The sequence below is a fragment of the Cupressus sempervirens genome, chromosome 7 (genome assembly GCF_028749045.1).
Source record: "Cupressus sempervirens isolate cs-2001-9-10 chromosome 7, ASM2874904v1, whole genome shotgun sequence".
Lineage (NCBI taxonomy): Eukaryota > Viridiplantae > Streptophyta > Pinopsida > Cupressales > Cupressaceae > Cupressus > Cupressus sempervirens.
This window is the reverse complement of record NC_143124.1, coordinates 598,927,332-598,939,685: the sequence shown is the minus strand read 5'-3', so window position 1 is coordinate 598,939,685 and position 12,354 is coordinate 598,927,332. Positions and strand designations below refer to the sequence as shown.

The 12,354-nt window shown below is 35.1% G+C and overlaps 1 protein-coding gene across 16 annotated transcripts in view; it reads right to left on the bottom strand.

The window, feature by feature from the left end:
* The window catches only part of LOC149548157 (uncharacterized), a 208,328-nt gene that overhangs the window by 55,488 nt on the left and 140,486 nt on the right, over positions 1-12,354 (bottom strand). For all 16 annotated transcript variants that reach the window (XR_016353989.1, XR_016353992.1, XR_016353991.1 and 13 more), the window contains exons 10-11: positions 7,737-8,155; positions 7,266-7,604 (exon numbers count right to left, since the gene is read on the bottom strand). Coding sequence is in view for 10 of the 16 variants with exons in the window: in XM_089792185.1 (XP_089648311.1) it covers positions 7,266-7,604; positions 7,737-8,155 (758 nt within the window). In the remaining 6 variants the exon portion in view is untranslated. The remainder of the gene's footprint in view (positions 1-7,265; positions 7,605-7,736; positions 8,156-12,354) is intronic.

Genomic DNA, 12,354 nt, shown 5'->3' with positions numbered 1-12,354 from the left:
TGCTTCTGATATTTGTGATTTCTTATCTAGTTGTTCAATTTCCAAACAATGGATCCCTTGTGCCCAAAAATTTGCAACCACTTCCCAATAGATTGCTGACTTGGATGCCTAAATTTGGGCCTGCAACATGGCAAAAAAATTTCAAATGGTACCAAGTACTCTATAATTTTGAATGAATTATCTCCTAGCAATTTGACCGCTTCCCTCAGCGAATGAAGATCTCACAATTATCATTGGGTCAATAGGTTGGTTATGCAATGATGCTAACAGTCACCACCAACCATCGTATATTCTTATTTAGAAGACCAAACTCTTAAACAAATTTGAACTCTTTATTGAATGCTCAAGTGATAGTTTCTGAAATAAAAACGGGGCTTTTATTATGGTCGCAACTTTTCATTCTACCATGAAAGACATGATGGGAGATTATTAAGATATTGCTTCTACTAAAGGTCCCTCCAATTTTCAGCCAAAAAAAATGTCAAACAAGAATTGCAATAATCCTTGGAGTCTTGAATTGTTCCATTACCTTTCAGCCGCAATGTTACTCAGTCAAAACAATTCAAATGCACGTAGTATCTCCATGCATGCCATTGCTTGACCTCCAACGTATTGACACTAAAGTCCGACTCAACACATTTGTGATTCAAATATTAAAAAATCTAAAAAATAATACTGATTTTAACACAAAATAATCCTTTGTCAATAACAAAGGCACTATAGTGTTTATGCATACATTTTCCTCCTCCATGACTATAGAGTAAACTGAGAATCAGATAGATATATGTCTTCGGGCCCGCCATGCTATATTTGAAATTTATCATATGTGATAGCCTTGGAACCAATTTAATAATAAATGAAATGGTTGAATATTATTTTCACCAAGCATGTATATTTTACCACCAAATATGTTATTCAACACTATAGTTAGGCACCAAAATTATTGGTCTCCATATGTTCTCTGCTGAATGCTTGATATTAAATATTTTAGATTCGATATAGTGATTTCTCATCCCTGGTTAATTTATATCTTCACTATTACACGGTCTGCGATTCTTTTAACTTTATAACAAATATTAATTTATAGCTTCCGGGGCAGTTTCAAATATCCATATCGAACTTCAAATTATAATATCTAAGCTGGTGAGTCACATTGAAAAGCTTGACATTCCAAAATAAAATGCCTCATGTTATATTCATCAGAGTTAACAATTTTGAACCACATTTATAATCATTCGATTCAATTACTCCCTTCAAATGGTTTGCATAATAGGAACGCCTAAGAAAAGAAATATTTGTTCTCTTTTGTATTCCTTGTCTACATTTGAAGCATGCTCTAGTACTATGTTGAGTTTTCAGGATTACTGCAAATGTAATGGCACTGTATATGTATGTTATGTTTTCCACGTGCAGACCCAAATGCATGCATATATATATATATATATAGGAGTAGAAGAGACATGTCTCTCTAATAATCAATATTGGTTATTGTAAGTTAATTTCCATTAGACATTATTAACAATAACAACAACAATATCTGTGTGTGTGTGTGTGTGTCTAATCGACGATTAATCAAATACAATAGTTTTTAACCAAGGCAACAACCATAGGGGATTAACTCTAGATCAAATCATTCCAACTGAAGCTACAACATTAACACTATGCAATAGCAAAAGGCAGTCAATTTATATATTTAATATTTCAAACATTAAGGCAGGAAAATCAGTGTTCTTGATGCACCTACAACAGCATATATGCCATGTTACCCCAAGTTTCCGAGACAGGGCACGAGGGGACGAGGAAATGGGTTTCCGAGACGGTTTTTTTTTGGCTGAAATAGGGGACGGCAAGGGACGGCTATATATATATATATATATATATATATATATATATATATATATATATATATATATATATATATATTCTCATGAATTTCAGAATTACATAACATTGTCACATTCATCATAGCAACATAGTTTAAAATTATCAATTTCATTCATCAAATCAGCATAGAACATAGCATCAAATTGAATCATCGTCTAAGAATTGGAACATAGGATGACATCAAATGAGATAATCAATCTGCCATAGATTAGACTTTACAGCCCTTTCTTGTGGGTTTTGGAGGAAAACTAAATTTGTTGTGCCAAATCTTCCTAGACGGGTAGCAACCATCTTGTTTGGGTAGTAATCAGCTACAACAATTTATTTTTGGGCAATTATTACTGCTATTGGAGCATTATCAAAGGTGAAAACAATCTAAGTTTTCCTCAACCCAGCAGCAATCATTTCCAAGTCTGCAATATGAATATCAAATAGAAGTCTAATTTACAATCATTTTCAGGTCTGGTTTGTTGAACAAAAGTTGAAGTTTTAATTTTCAGTGATAGTTGGATGCTAAGTTTGCAATGGCTTCCAAAAAACAAAATCTTTCAACATGGGTTATATTAACATATTTTATTATTTTAATGTGGGGTTAGCGAATGGGCAGAAAATCACCATTTATTAATGTTTTTTTTTAAAGTTGAATTTTATTTTAAAATCAGAAACTTCAATCACTCCCCAGGACGGATGGTAAACGGCTACGGAGTCCCTGGGACAGTCAACACCCTCTGGAAACACGTTGACTATTTCCGAAGTTTCGGGGACGGGTTTCCGATTTTCTTGCTTGGGTGGGGACGGCTTGGAAATGTTTCCGGCCGTCCCCAAGTCCCCGAAATGAGGACAGTTTCCGAAACTCAAGGCTTAGGGCTAGAAACGCGTCGCCGGGTAACACAGCATATATGTAATAGAAAATGTTGTCAAGGAGCTTCAAGTTGGCATCTTCCTCTAGGACCTTTAGGTTAGAATTTGTAAACATTTACAGTTCTGTCATAACAATAGTGATTGAATATGATAAACCTGTTGTATGAAATCCCTGTGTTTCTCTTTGTAACAGCAATACAAAATAAAACGTAATTTTGTCTAGTGGTCATATTTTACAATGAAATGGTGTAATGAAGTCATCATCAAACTAGACATTGTGCAGGGAATCAGTTATGATGTTAATCAAATTTAATCAGACCAGTCAGCATACAAACTGTTTAATAAAATATTAAAATGCCTATACTTTGAACTTGTGAGGGGGTGGGGGCGTGGGGGGGGGTAGTGACAAAAAAATGGTAGAGAATTTAACCCAGGATCTCAATACAATTTCTCTCTCAAGTATATGGATGACTTTCTCAAGCGTAGTTTAAAGAAGCTTTCTCTGAAATACAGAAGTATTTGTTTAAATTCACGGAATGTGTTGATTTTGTTTAAACAAAAGTGAACTCTGAACATAATGATGCTTCTATAATAAATTGTTAATTAACTATTCACTTTTAATATTAAATGATAATATCTAGGTTGCACGGGTACCTCCCCCCCTCCGGACCACAATCTGGTTCGAACCTGTTCCAAGTTCGGGTCCAGTTCGAACTTGGTTCGACCAGGGTCCTCTTTTTGCAGGCCTAGTTCGATCTAGTTCGAACCAGGGTTCGAACTCGAGCGAACCACGTCCAAAAAATGGAACCCAGTTCGAACCCACAACTACGGACGTAATTTTAAGTGTTTTATTTGCAATTTTGTATAATGTTTTAGCATCCATGTAACCTAAAAAGGTGTTATTAATTGGTTTTGTGCCCTCTCATTGTCATTTGATATTTCTAAATAGGTTATTTTGTCTTAAAGGAGAGCACATAAGTTTTTAAGCAAGCATCCGATTGTGCAAAGAGGAGTTTGAAGATTGATTTGTTGGTGTTCTTCAAGTGTTTGTGCATCATTCATACACATTTGCAAATTTGCAATGGCTGGAAAAGGACCAAAAGGTAAGATCTTATTTCATTTGCTATTGTTTTTGTTCTAGTTTTTTCATTTTTTCATTTCTCTTTCAATCTTCATATGTTCTTGAATCTTTTCCATTATTCCAAAATTTGTCATTTTCTTGCTTATAAATTATGAACATGTATCTAATTTCTTGCCATAGGGAAAGGAATGTCATCTACCTCTTCATCAATAGGCAACACCGAACAAAGAATAGAACCCAACTCTGATTCTCCTCTATGGAAGTATGTAGACATTATAAAACCCATTCTAGGAGGTGGTGCATTCCATTGCAGATGTCGGGGATGTGGCGTAGAAAGAAATAGTTCTTATTATCGTGTGGTAGGTCATTTATGTGGTTATACTAGAAGAGGAGTCAAGAAATTCCCTGGCAAAAAAGGTGCCCCTATACCAAATCAAACTATGTTAAAATATATTGAAGAGCATGAGGCAGCAAATGAGAGAGAAAGATGGAGGGCAATAGAACTCAGTAGCAATAAAAGTAAAAGAGCAAACGGAATGCAGCCCCCCTCAGATGTAATAGTACAAGACCACCCCTTCTTCAATATTGCAATAGACACTGACACTGAATCTATCCCAGTTGTACACAAAAGAAAGGGGCCACTAGAAACTTCGTTTCAAAATAAGGCCCGAGAAATTGTTGACATTAAGGTGGGAAGATGCCTTTATACAAATGGGTTGTCTTTTAATGTTGTCCGCTCTCCATTTTGGAAGGACATGTTGAGGGGTGCCAATAAAGCTCCAAAAGGGTATTGTGGCCCCGGGTATGAGAAAGTGCACACCAACTTGTTGGATGATGAGGTCCAACAAGTTGAAAATCAATTGAAGCCCATAAGTGACTCATGGGTTGAGACAGGGGTGACAATTGTTTCAGATGGCTGGAAGGATTCCAGGAACCGTCCCTTGATCAATGTCCTTGCAGTGTCCCCTAAAGGGGCAATGTTTTTTAAAGCGGTGGATTGTGAGGGCAAAGTAAAAGATGGGCCATTTATTGCTGATATCCTTATTGACGCCATTGAACAAGTGGGTGCAAGAAACATTGTCCAAGTCATAACGGACAACGCAAAGAATTGTAGAGCAACAGGTTTGTTGGTTGAATCATGATATCAACATATCTTTTGGACACCTTGTACAGTCCATTCGCTCAATCTTATGCTACAAAAGATTGGGAACCAAATTGAGTGGATCAAAACAATGTATGAAGAGGCTGAGAACATACAAATGTTTGTCACAAACCACCACATGACTCAATCTCTTTTTAGGAACTACTCAAAATTGGAGCTATTGAAGGTAAATGAACTTGAACTCAAGTTAGTCATTTAATTTTTAATATTTGACAGTTTTTTATTTTTCATATTTTATTTGTGCAATTGTCAATGTGTATACTTTTCTTAATTTTCTAAAATATGTATGTAATAGTTGTTTTTTGCTCTAATTTATGTCACAGGTTGCTGAGACCCATTTTGCATCACATATAATCGTCTTAAGACGACTTGTGCAAGTGAAAGATGCACTTCAAGGTATGGTAATCAGCCACAATTGGGGTGTATAGAAGCAAAAGAACACTGAAAGGGCAAACAAAATAAAGGATAGTCTATTGGCTGAGTCATGGTGGGAACGTGTGGAATATCTCTTTAAGATCACTGAGCCCATTATGAGCATGCTTAGGTACACTGATATGGATAGGCCTTGCCTTGGAGAGATCTATGATGGCATAGACTCAATAATTGAGAAGATCAGGCAAGTTATAAATGAGGAGGAGCAAGATCCGCAAGAGTCCTTTTTCAAACAAGTGTAAAAAATTATTAATGAAAGATGGAACAAAATGACCACTCCATTACATTTGCTTGCCTATGCCTTGACCCCCAAATACTATAGCTCACAATATTGTGATCTACCAGGAAGGTTGCCACCATATAGAGGTATGAAAGTGTTTGAGGGGTACCAGGCCTCATTTAGAAGAATATTTCCTGATGATGATATAAGAGATGTAATCATGGATGAGTTCATAGAACTTGTCAGTGTTAGAGGTCTAAGTAATGACGCTCTTCGTCATCGGTTCAAGAAGGATGCTCATGGTTGGTGGTACCTCCATGGCCAAAAAATCCAAACATTGCAGCCCCTTGCAATCAAAGTTATATCACAAGTAAGTTTTATTTTTAAAAAATTAGCTCACTTTATCTTCAAAAGAATTTTTTTATAAGATTGAATTAATTCTTTTTTAATTGCTTACCCTATGTTGTCTTTATAGGTTGCTAGTTCTTTTGCATCAAAAAGAAATTGGAGCACCTATTCATCCACTCGGTGAAGCGCAATAGGTTGCAATCAAAAAAAGCAGAGAACCTGGCATTTGTGCATAACAACTTGTGCCTTCTTCCACACAAGAGTCAAGAATACAAAGAAGAGGAGACAAAGAAGTGGGATGTAGATGCAGAGATTGCGGACTTGGATGCTTCCACTGTTGGGCTTACAATTGATGATTTTGATGGCTTTGATGCCAATACCATTGTTGATTCTACTGCTGATCCCGTTGGCCTTGGTGCAAGTAATAGCGGAGGCGGAGAAGAAGGAGATGAAGAAGAAGATGAAGAAGAAGAAGATGAATATGAAGAAGATGAAGATTGAAGAACTTAGAACTAAAAATCTGAATTTTAATAGATTTTCATTCCATTAGTTAAACCCTGAACGTGAAACAATGATACTTGAACTTAATATTTTAAATGTTTTGAATCTTTCATCTTTGATGTTGAAGTTGATTAAACTATGTTACTATATGATGGTATGATCACTATGATATGTTATTGTTTATGGTGTTTTAAAGTTTTTGTTGTTTAAATGTGTTTATGCTACTATGCTACATTCTAATTTTAACTCATGCTTCATATAAATGTATATATATATTTTAAAATTTTTACATTTTTTGTACTAACGAACCCAAACAAACCCAAACCCTTTTCCAAAATTTTGTCGAACCAGCCAACCGGTTCTCGAACTTCGGACTTGGAACTGAACCCAAACCGACAACTTAGGATAATATTGATAAAATTAGAAATCATTAAAAAAAGCTTGTCGGAAACATTTAACAATACACAAAAAAGGCATTTTAGTGAAGTAATTACGTTGATATAATTTTCTTACTTGAAATACACTATATGATGAATGATTATCATAACATTTGTGACTATTAAATCCTGACCTGAAAGATTCTTTTTCAGAACAAAAATCAACATTTATTGCACTTGCAGATACTTTTCCTCTTAATATAAACAGCCAAATACCTTTTCCATTAAACAAAGAAAACTTTAAGGGTGTTTACAAAGACCAGAAACCAGATAATAATTTGCAAAACCCCTGAAAATAAAATAAAATTGCATGCATTAAAATGAAACTGAAATACTTGCCTGTTGTCCTGCAGAAATTCTGACAGAAGACTCTGCAGGAAAACTTGGCAATAAATTAGTGCCTGACATACTGGGTGAAAAAATAGCTGCAGGTTGCAGATAGATACTTGCTGTGACTCCTAAAGAAGATAAGGCATTATTGTAAGGGCCAATATTTGCAGATTGTTTTGGTTGCTGTGTTGGGGAACTCTCTCCAAATATCACAGGTAGAGATTGCATATGTACAACTGGAGGAACACCATTTGACATATTTAAAGGACCCTGGGCTAGAGGAAATGATGATTGTATGCCAGTATAGTATGGAGTGAAACTCTTCGCATTTGGATTGAGTTTGAATTCCTGCACCATAGTATAAATATAATCTTATATTCGAATTAAAAGAAAACAAAATACATTATTGCTTCAATTGAGATCAAACAGAAACTTAGGTGCATCTAACAGAAGATTTATGAATATCAACTTGTCTTTTACCTTTGCATGAGGATTAAGTATCATCTTTTCAGAAGAAATAGATTCTATGGATGAGCCTGGCGAAGCTATAGACACTGGGTTAATCAATGGCAAGTCTGTAGCTAAAGAGGATGTGATTCCCATTCTACACAATGGAAATTGTCCTTGTGAGTAAATGGGTGGAACAACCAATGAGCATTTACTGGTTTTAATTTGTGAAAGTTCTTTCGTATGCCTTGTGCTGTCAGACCCTGCATGAATGCTAGAAGTAGCTACAGAACCACTCAAGCTTGTAGGCATTGGAAGAGCAGAAGCAGGAGGGGCACAAGCAGCTGCTGTTTGAGGAAGATTTGATCTTGATGACCCAGTGGGTAATGACTTTCCTTTTTTGGACAGAACCACCTGTTGTTGATCCATCAAAATCAACTTGTCTCCATTGACTACATGCAAATGGGGAAATTTCAAATAATTATCAACAAAAAATGTCAATACTCTGCTGAAGATATTAACTGTTAAGCCTGCTGCATATCATGAAGGCATCACCCTCCTAGTATATCAAAGGAGAACAAATGTTAACTCTAAAATGCACAAATGAACAAAATCTGTGGTCTAAACTTACTAAAACGAAATCTATAAAGCTCTAAAAAATTCCAAAGAACTCATCAATAGAAGCTTACGCATCCTACAAGAATATTAATTTGATATTATATTCATAGATAGATGCAGTAAAGAATGAATAAATTGTCATCTTGAGACGAAACAAATGTATTTTTCACACTCTCCCATTTCTGCACCAGAGGCCTACAAAAACAAAATATGGTTGTTGTGATCAAATGATATTATGAAGCTGTAAACACAAACAGAAAAAGTGCCTGTTATCTCCAAAATCTGCACCCTGAAAATTTGCCTTAAGTCCTAAAACTAGCAGCGATTTTGGAGAAACATGGGATCAACCAAAAGTTGTGGGTAACTTATAACTTGGCTGAACCTCCGGATTCTAGGCCGGTTCCTGTATGATATATCTTATGCCTTACTTATACTAATGGAGAAGTGAAAACTTTCAGATGGAAAAAGGGTAAAAAGATAACCTTAAACACGGAAAACTTAAAGAAACAAGGTGATACACCAAGATTGATAACACAGATTACTGCTATCCCTGAGACAATGAAAGATTTGACAAGACAATCACAAGAAACCTTATTTGAAAATCTGCTAATTCATATCAATAATTTAAGAGAAGGTTTATGAACTTGAAAATATACGAAAGGAATTTGATCACAATCGAATACATCAATAATTGAAACACAAGTCAAAACCTATGAACAGCTATTTATAAAGAAGGTACAAGATAAGACATCATTCAGAAAGGCCTATAATTAAAACACAATTTGAATAACATCAATCACCTTAACGCACACAACTAAATCTATCAACTCCAAAACTGGTTCCAATGAAAAACTTTATTTCCATCAAAGGCCCTCAAAACAATACATCTGCATAATGGATCAGAATCATGGAGAAAAAAGAAACACTAAGGATGAAATCACGTAAGCCTCCTCTCTCAAAATCTGAACCCCCTACTCAAAAATAAGAGGAGTATATATAAACAATACAACTACCTCAAAGCAGAAAAAGCTGGGTCGAAATAATGAGTTAACTCATTATTAAAAACCACTAAAAATTCCAAAATCATGCTCAAAATACCCCAAACTACTCAAAATACCCCAAACTAAGGTTCCACCATCCATGCATGAGAAAAACTAGAAAAACTCCCCAAACTGCCATAAATCACTCCATAATGCACTCTGAAATCTTTCGTCTGAACTGTGCCTCTAAAAATCAACTGCAGCTGCCCCCTTGAATGAGGCATTTAAAAATACCAACTTCACTTTTACCTGTCTTGACTCTAGACTTTATTATTATTTTTAATTGTATGAATGTTTATTATTTTTAATAATTGATTTATAAGACTATCCATTATAAAAATAATAATTACAATCTTTTTAAAATATCTATGCAATTAAAAAGTAATAAATAAAGTAAAAGGAAGTCTTGATTAAGAGTCTATTCCATTTTTACTTGCATTAACCTTATAATTTGCAATTTAAAATTTATTATCTTTAAGTTGATCATAGAATAAATCAACTTTAAAGCATAATAATCTTTATCAAATATATGCAAAAGTATAATGAATAATGCAAATCGCATTAACAAACCTATGCAAAAATAAATATCTCCAACTCCCCTGTTATGTGGCCGGACCCGAAAGTTTATCAAATTTGATAAAGGGCAAGTTTGTATAATGCAAAGGAAAGGCAAGTTATTTGGTTTTTATCTTATCTTGGAGTTTTAGCATCTTGCATAAGAGAAAATGAGGGTTTCTTTCAACCCTAGCCGCCTGTATATCATGCGATTTCTCTCTGCTGGAAGGCACAATTTATTAAGGCTCTTTGGTGTTTGGACGCCATGGTTTTCTAGGTGAGTTGACTGGTGTCTACCTCAGATCTAAGCATTGGAGTCGTCGTTTACAACTAAAGTGGCAATTTTCTTGGTGACGTCTCTGCTCCTGCTGAGTCTTGAAACTTCCTTTACTTCCTCTGCTCTGGCATGACTGAAAATACACATTTGGTATGAAAATCAAGGAACTTTGTTGTAGTTGTGTTCTATCTTTGATCTTTAAAAGTTGAATACGCCCTTCTTTTCTTGTGGGTTTTCCTCTTTCTTGCTGGGCTCTACTGGACGCCTTGAGTCATATTTTGCATGCTTGGAAATAAGACAAAAATGTAACTCAGTTGCTTATTGCTGTAAGTTATCCTCCTGCTTCATTTCTTTATGGAATTCGCATATATCATGGGCATGAAAAATAATTGACACGTCTGCTAGTTAAATTTTTTCTTTACATCTAGAAAATCTGGGCATCATTACTGTTGTATTTAGCAGTTGATTGACTGTACTTTTAGATGCCTGGAGGATAATTTTGCTTGTTTGGTTTTGGAAAGCCATAAAATCTGGGCATCATCATCATCTCAGATTTTGATTTTTTATATATAGCAGCTAGGAACTCATATCTGATATTTATGATGTATGTTACCCCTCTTAGAAATTTGTAAGAACTGATATAAACAATTATTTTGCTGAAAGTGGCCATATTTCGAGACTTTTCTGTTACTAGTTCTTCGCTGGAAGTTGTTATGGCGTCATATCTATCTCTTATCTGCTGCATATTTCCATGTTGGGCTCTTTCATTTGCAATTTTAGGCTTACTCCTCCATTTGTCTTCTTTTCTAACTGTGGTTATGAATTTTGAGGACGTGAAAACCCATGCATCTAATCTGTTTGTCTTTATACTGTTAGCAAAATTGTTTGTCCATTTAAAAACAATACTCCAACTGGTACAGCTGTAACTCTTAGATCTTAACCTGTGAGTTTCTTGCATTAAAAAAAAATGACTCCATATTTGAAGTGGTTCAAAAACAGTGTTCAGCAGTTGTCAACATCTTTGTTTGCCTTCTCAAGAAATGTGAATGTCATTACATGCACCTTCAATTTATTAGACTGTCTTATCTCTTAAAATGATTATTGCATATTGTCTGATCAAAACCTTGGCATGGCATATTAGGACAACTTCTCTTTCCAGTTTACATGTTTGGATCTGTTTGGAAATAAACTCACACACTTTTTTCCTTTTGTAGTTCCAATATTGTTCTGAAATGACGCTTCTATTATGATGACTGAAGTGAGAAACAAACTGCTGATAACACCTTCATCAATATCACTTTTGCATCCTCATATCGCTTCTTGCTATTGTATCATACTGATTATATGTTGTGCTTTCCTTATTAGCTGAAAATGGTTATTTTTATTGCGATAGATAGCCTCATACTGTAGCTTTCATTCTTGCTATATGAGTGAAACAAAAGGTTTCAAAAACTTTTGACAGTTCGTTCCTTTAATGTTTCCTTTGCTGTTATTTATATGCAAACCAAACTCACCTGCTATACTTCTCCCGTTTTCACCAGTTTTTATTAGTAAAAGGTTTCAAAACAAAATGAATTGTCCCTTTAATACTTTTGTACTTCATGATTGACCTCTCTATTTGCTGGTGTGTGTATGTATCTTACTGCGATGAATAGTATGTAGGACGGTAAATGCGAGATTTGAGTGAGTCATCAGCATTGCTTAGATCCATTGGATCTAACCCATTCTCTTCTTTGTAAATACAAGAATTGGAAGCACGGAACGGGCGATGTCTGGAGCAGCGAAAGGATGGACGCAGTTGGATGCCACATCACTAGTCATTACAAGCAATGACTGGTGCTCATGAACCTTTCTCCTTTTACTCTTTTATTCAGTTGTTGATTTCAATAGGATATAGATGTATGTCAGCACGTAGAGACTACTCTCACAGTCAGATGTGTGGGAGAAAATTACTTTCAGCATTTAATTCCTATCATGACTTGCTCCATCACGCAAATATTGAACATTATTTCAAAATGAATAAAATACTTTTCTTTGATGCATTTTCTGAAAATTACTTGAAAGTAATAAGTATGTATTTTCCTTCATTTGAACATGTGTGAAAAATGAACAACAGTGCCATCTAAAAATGCACTTTGGAATTCTGCGACAAAGGGCTTCA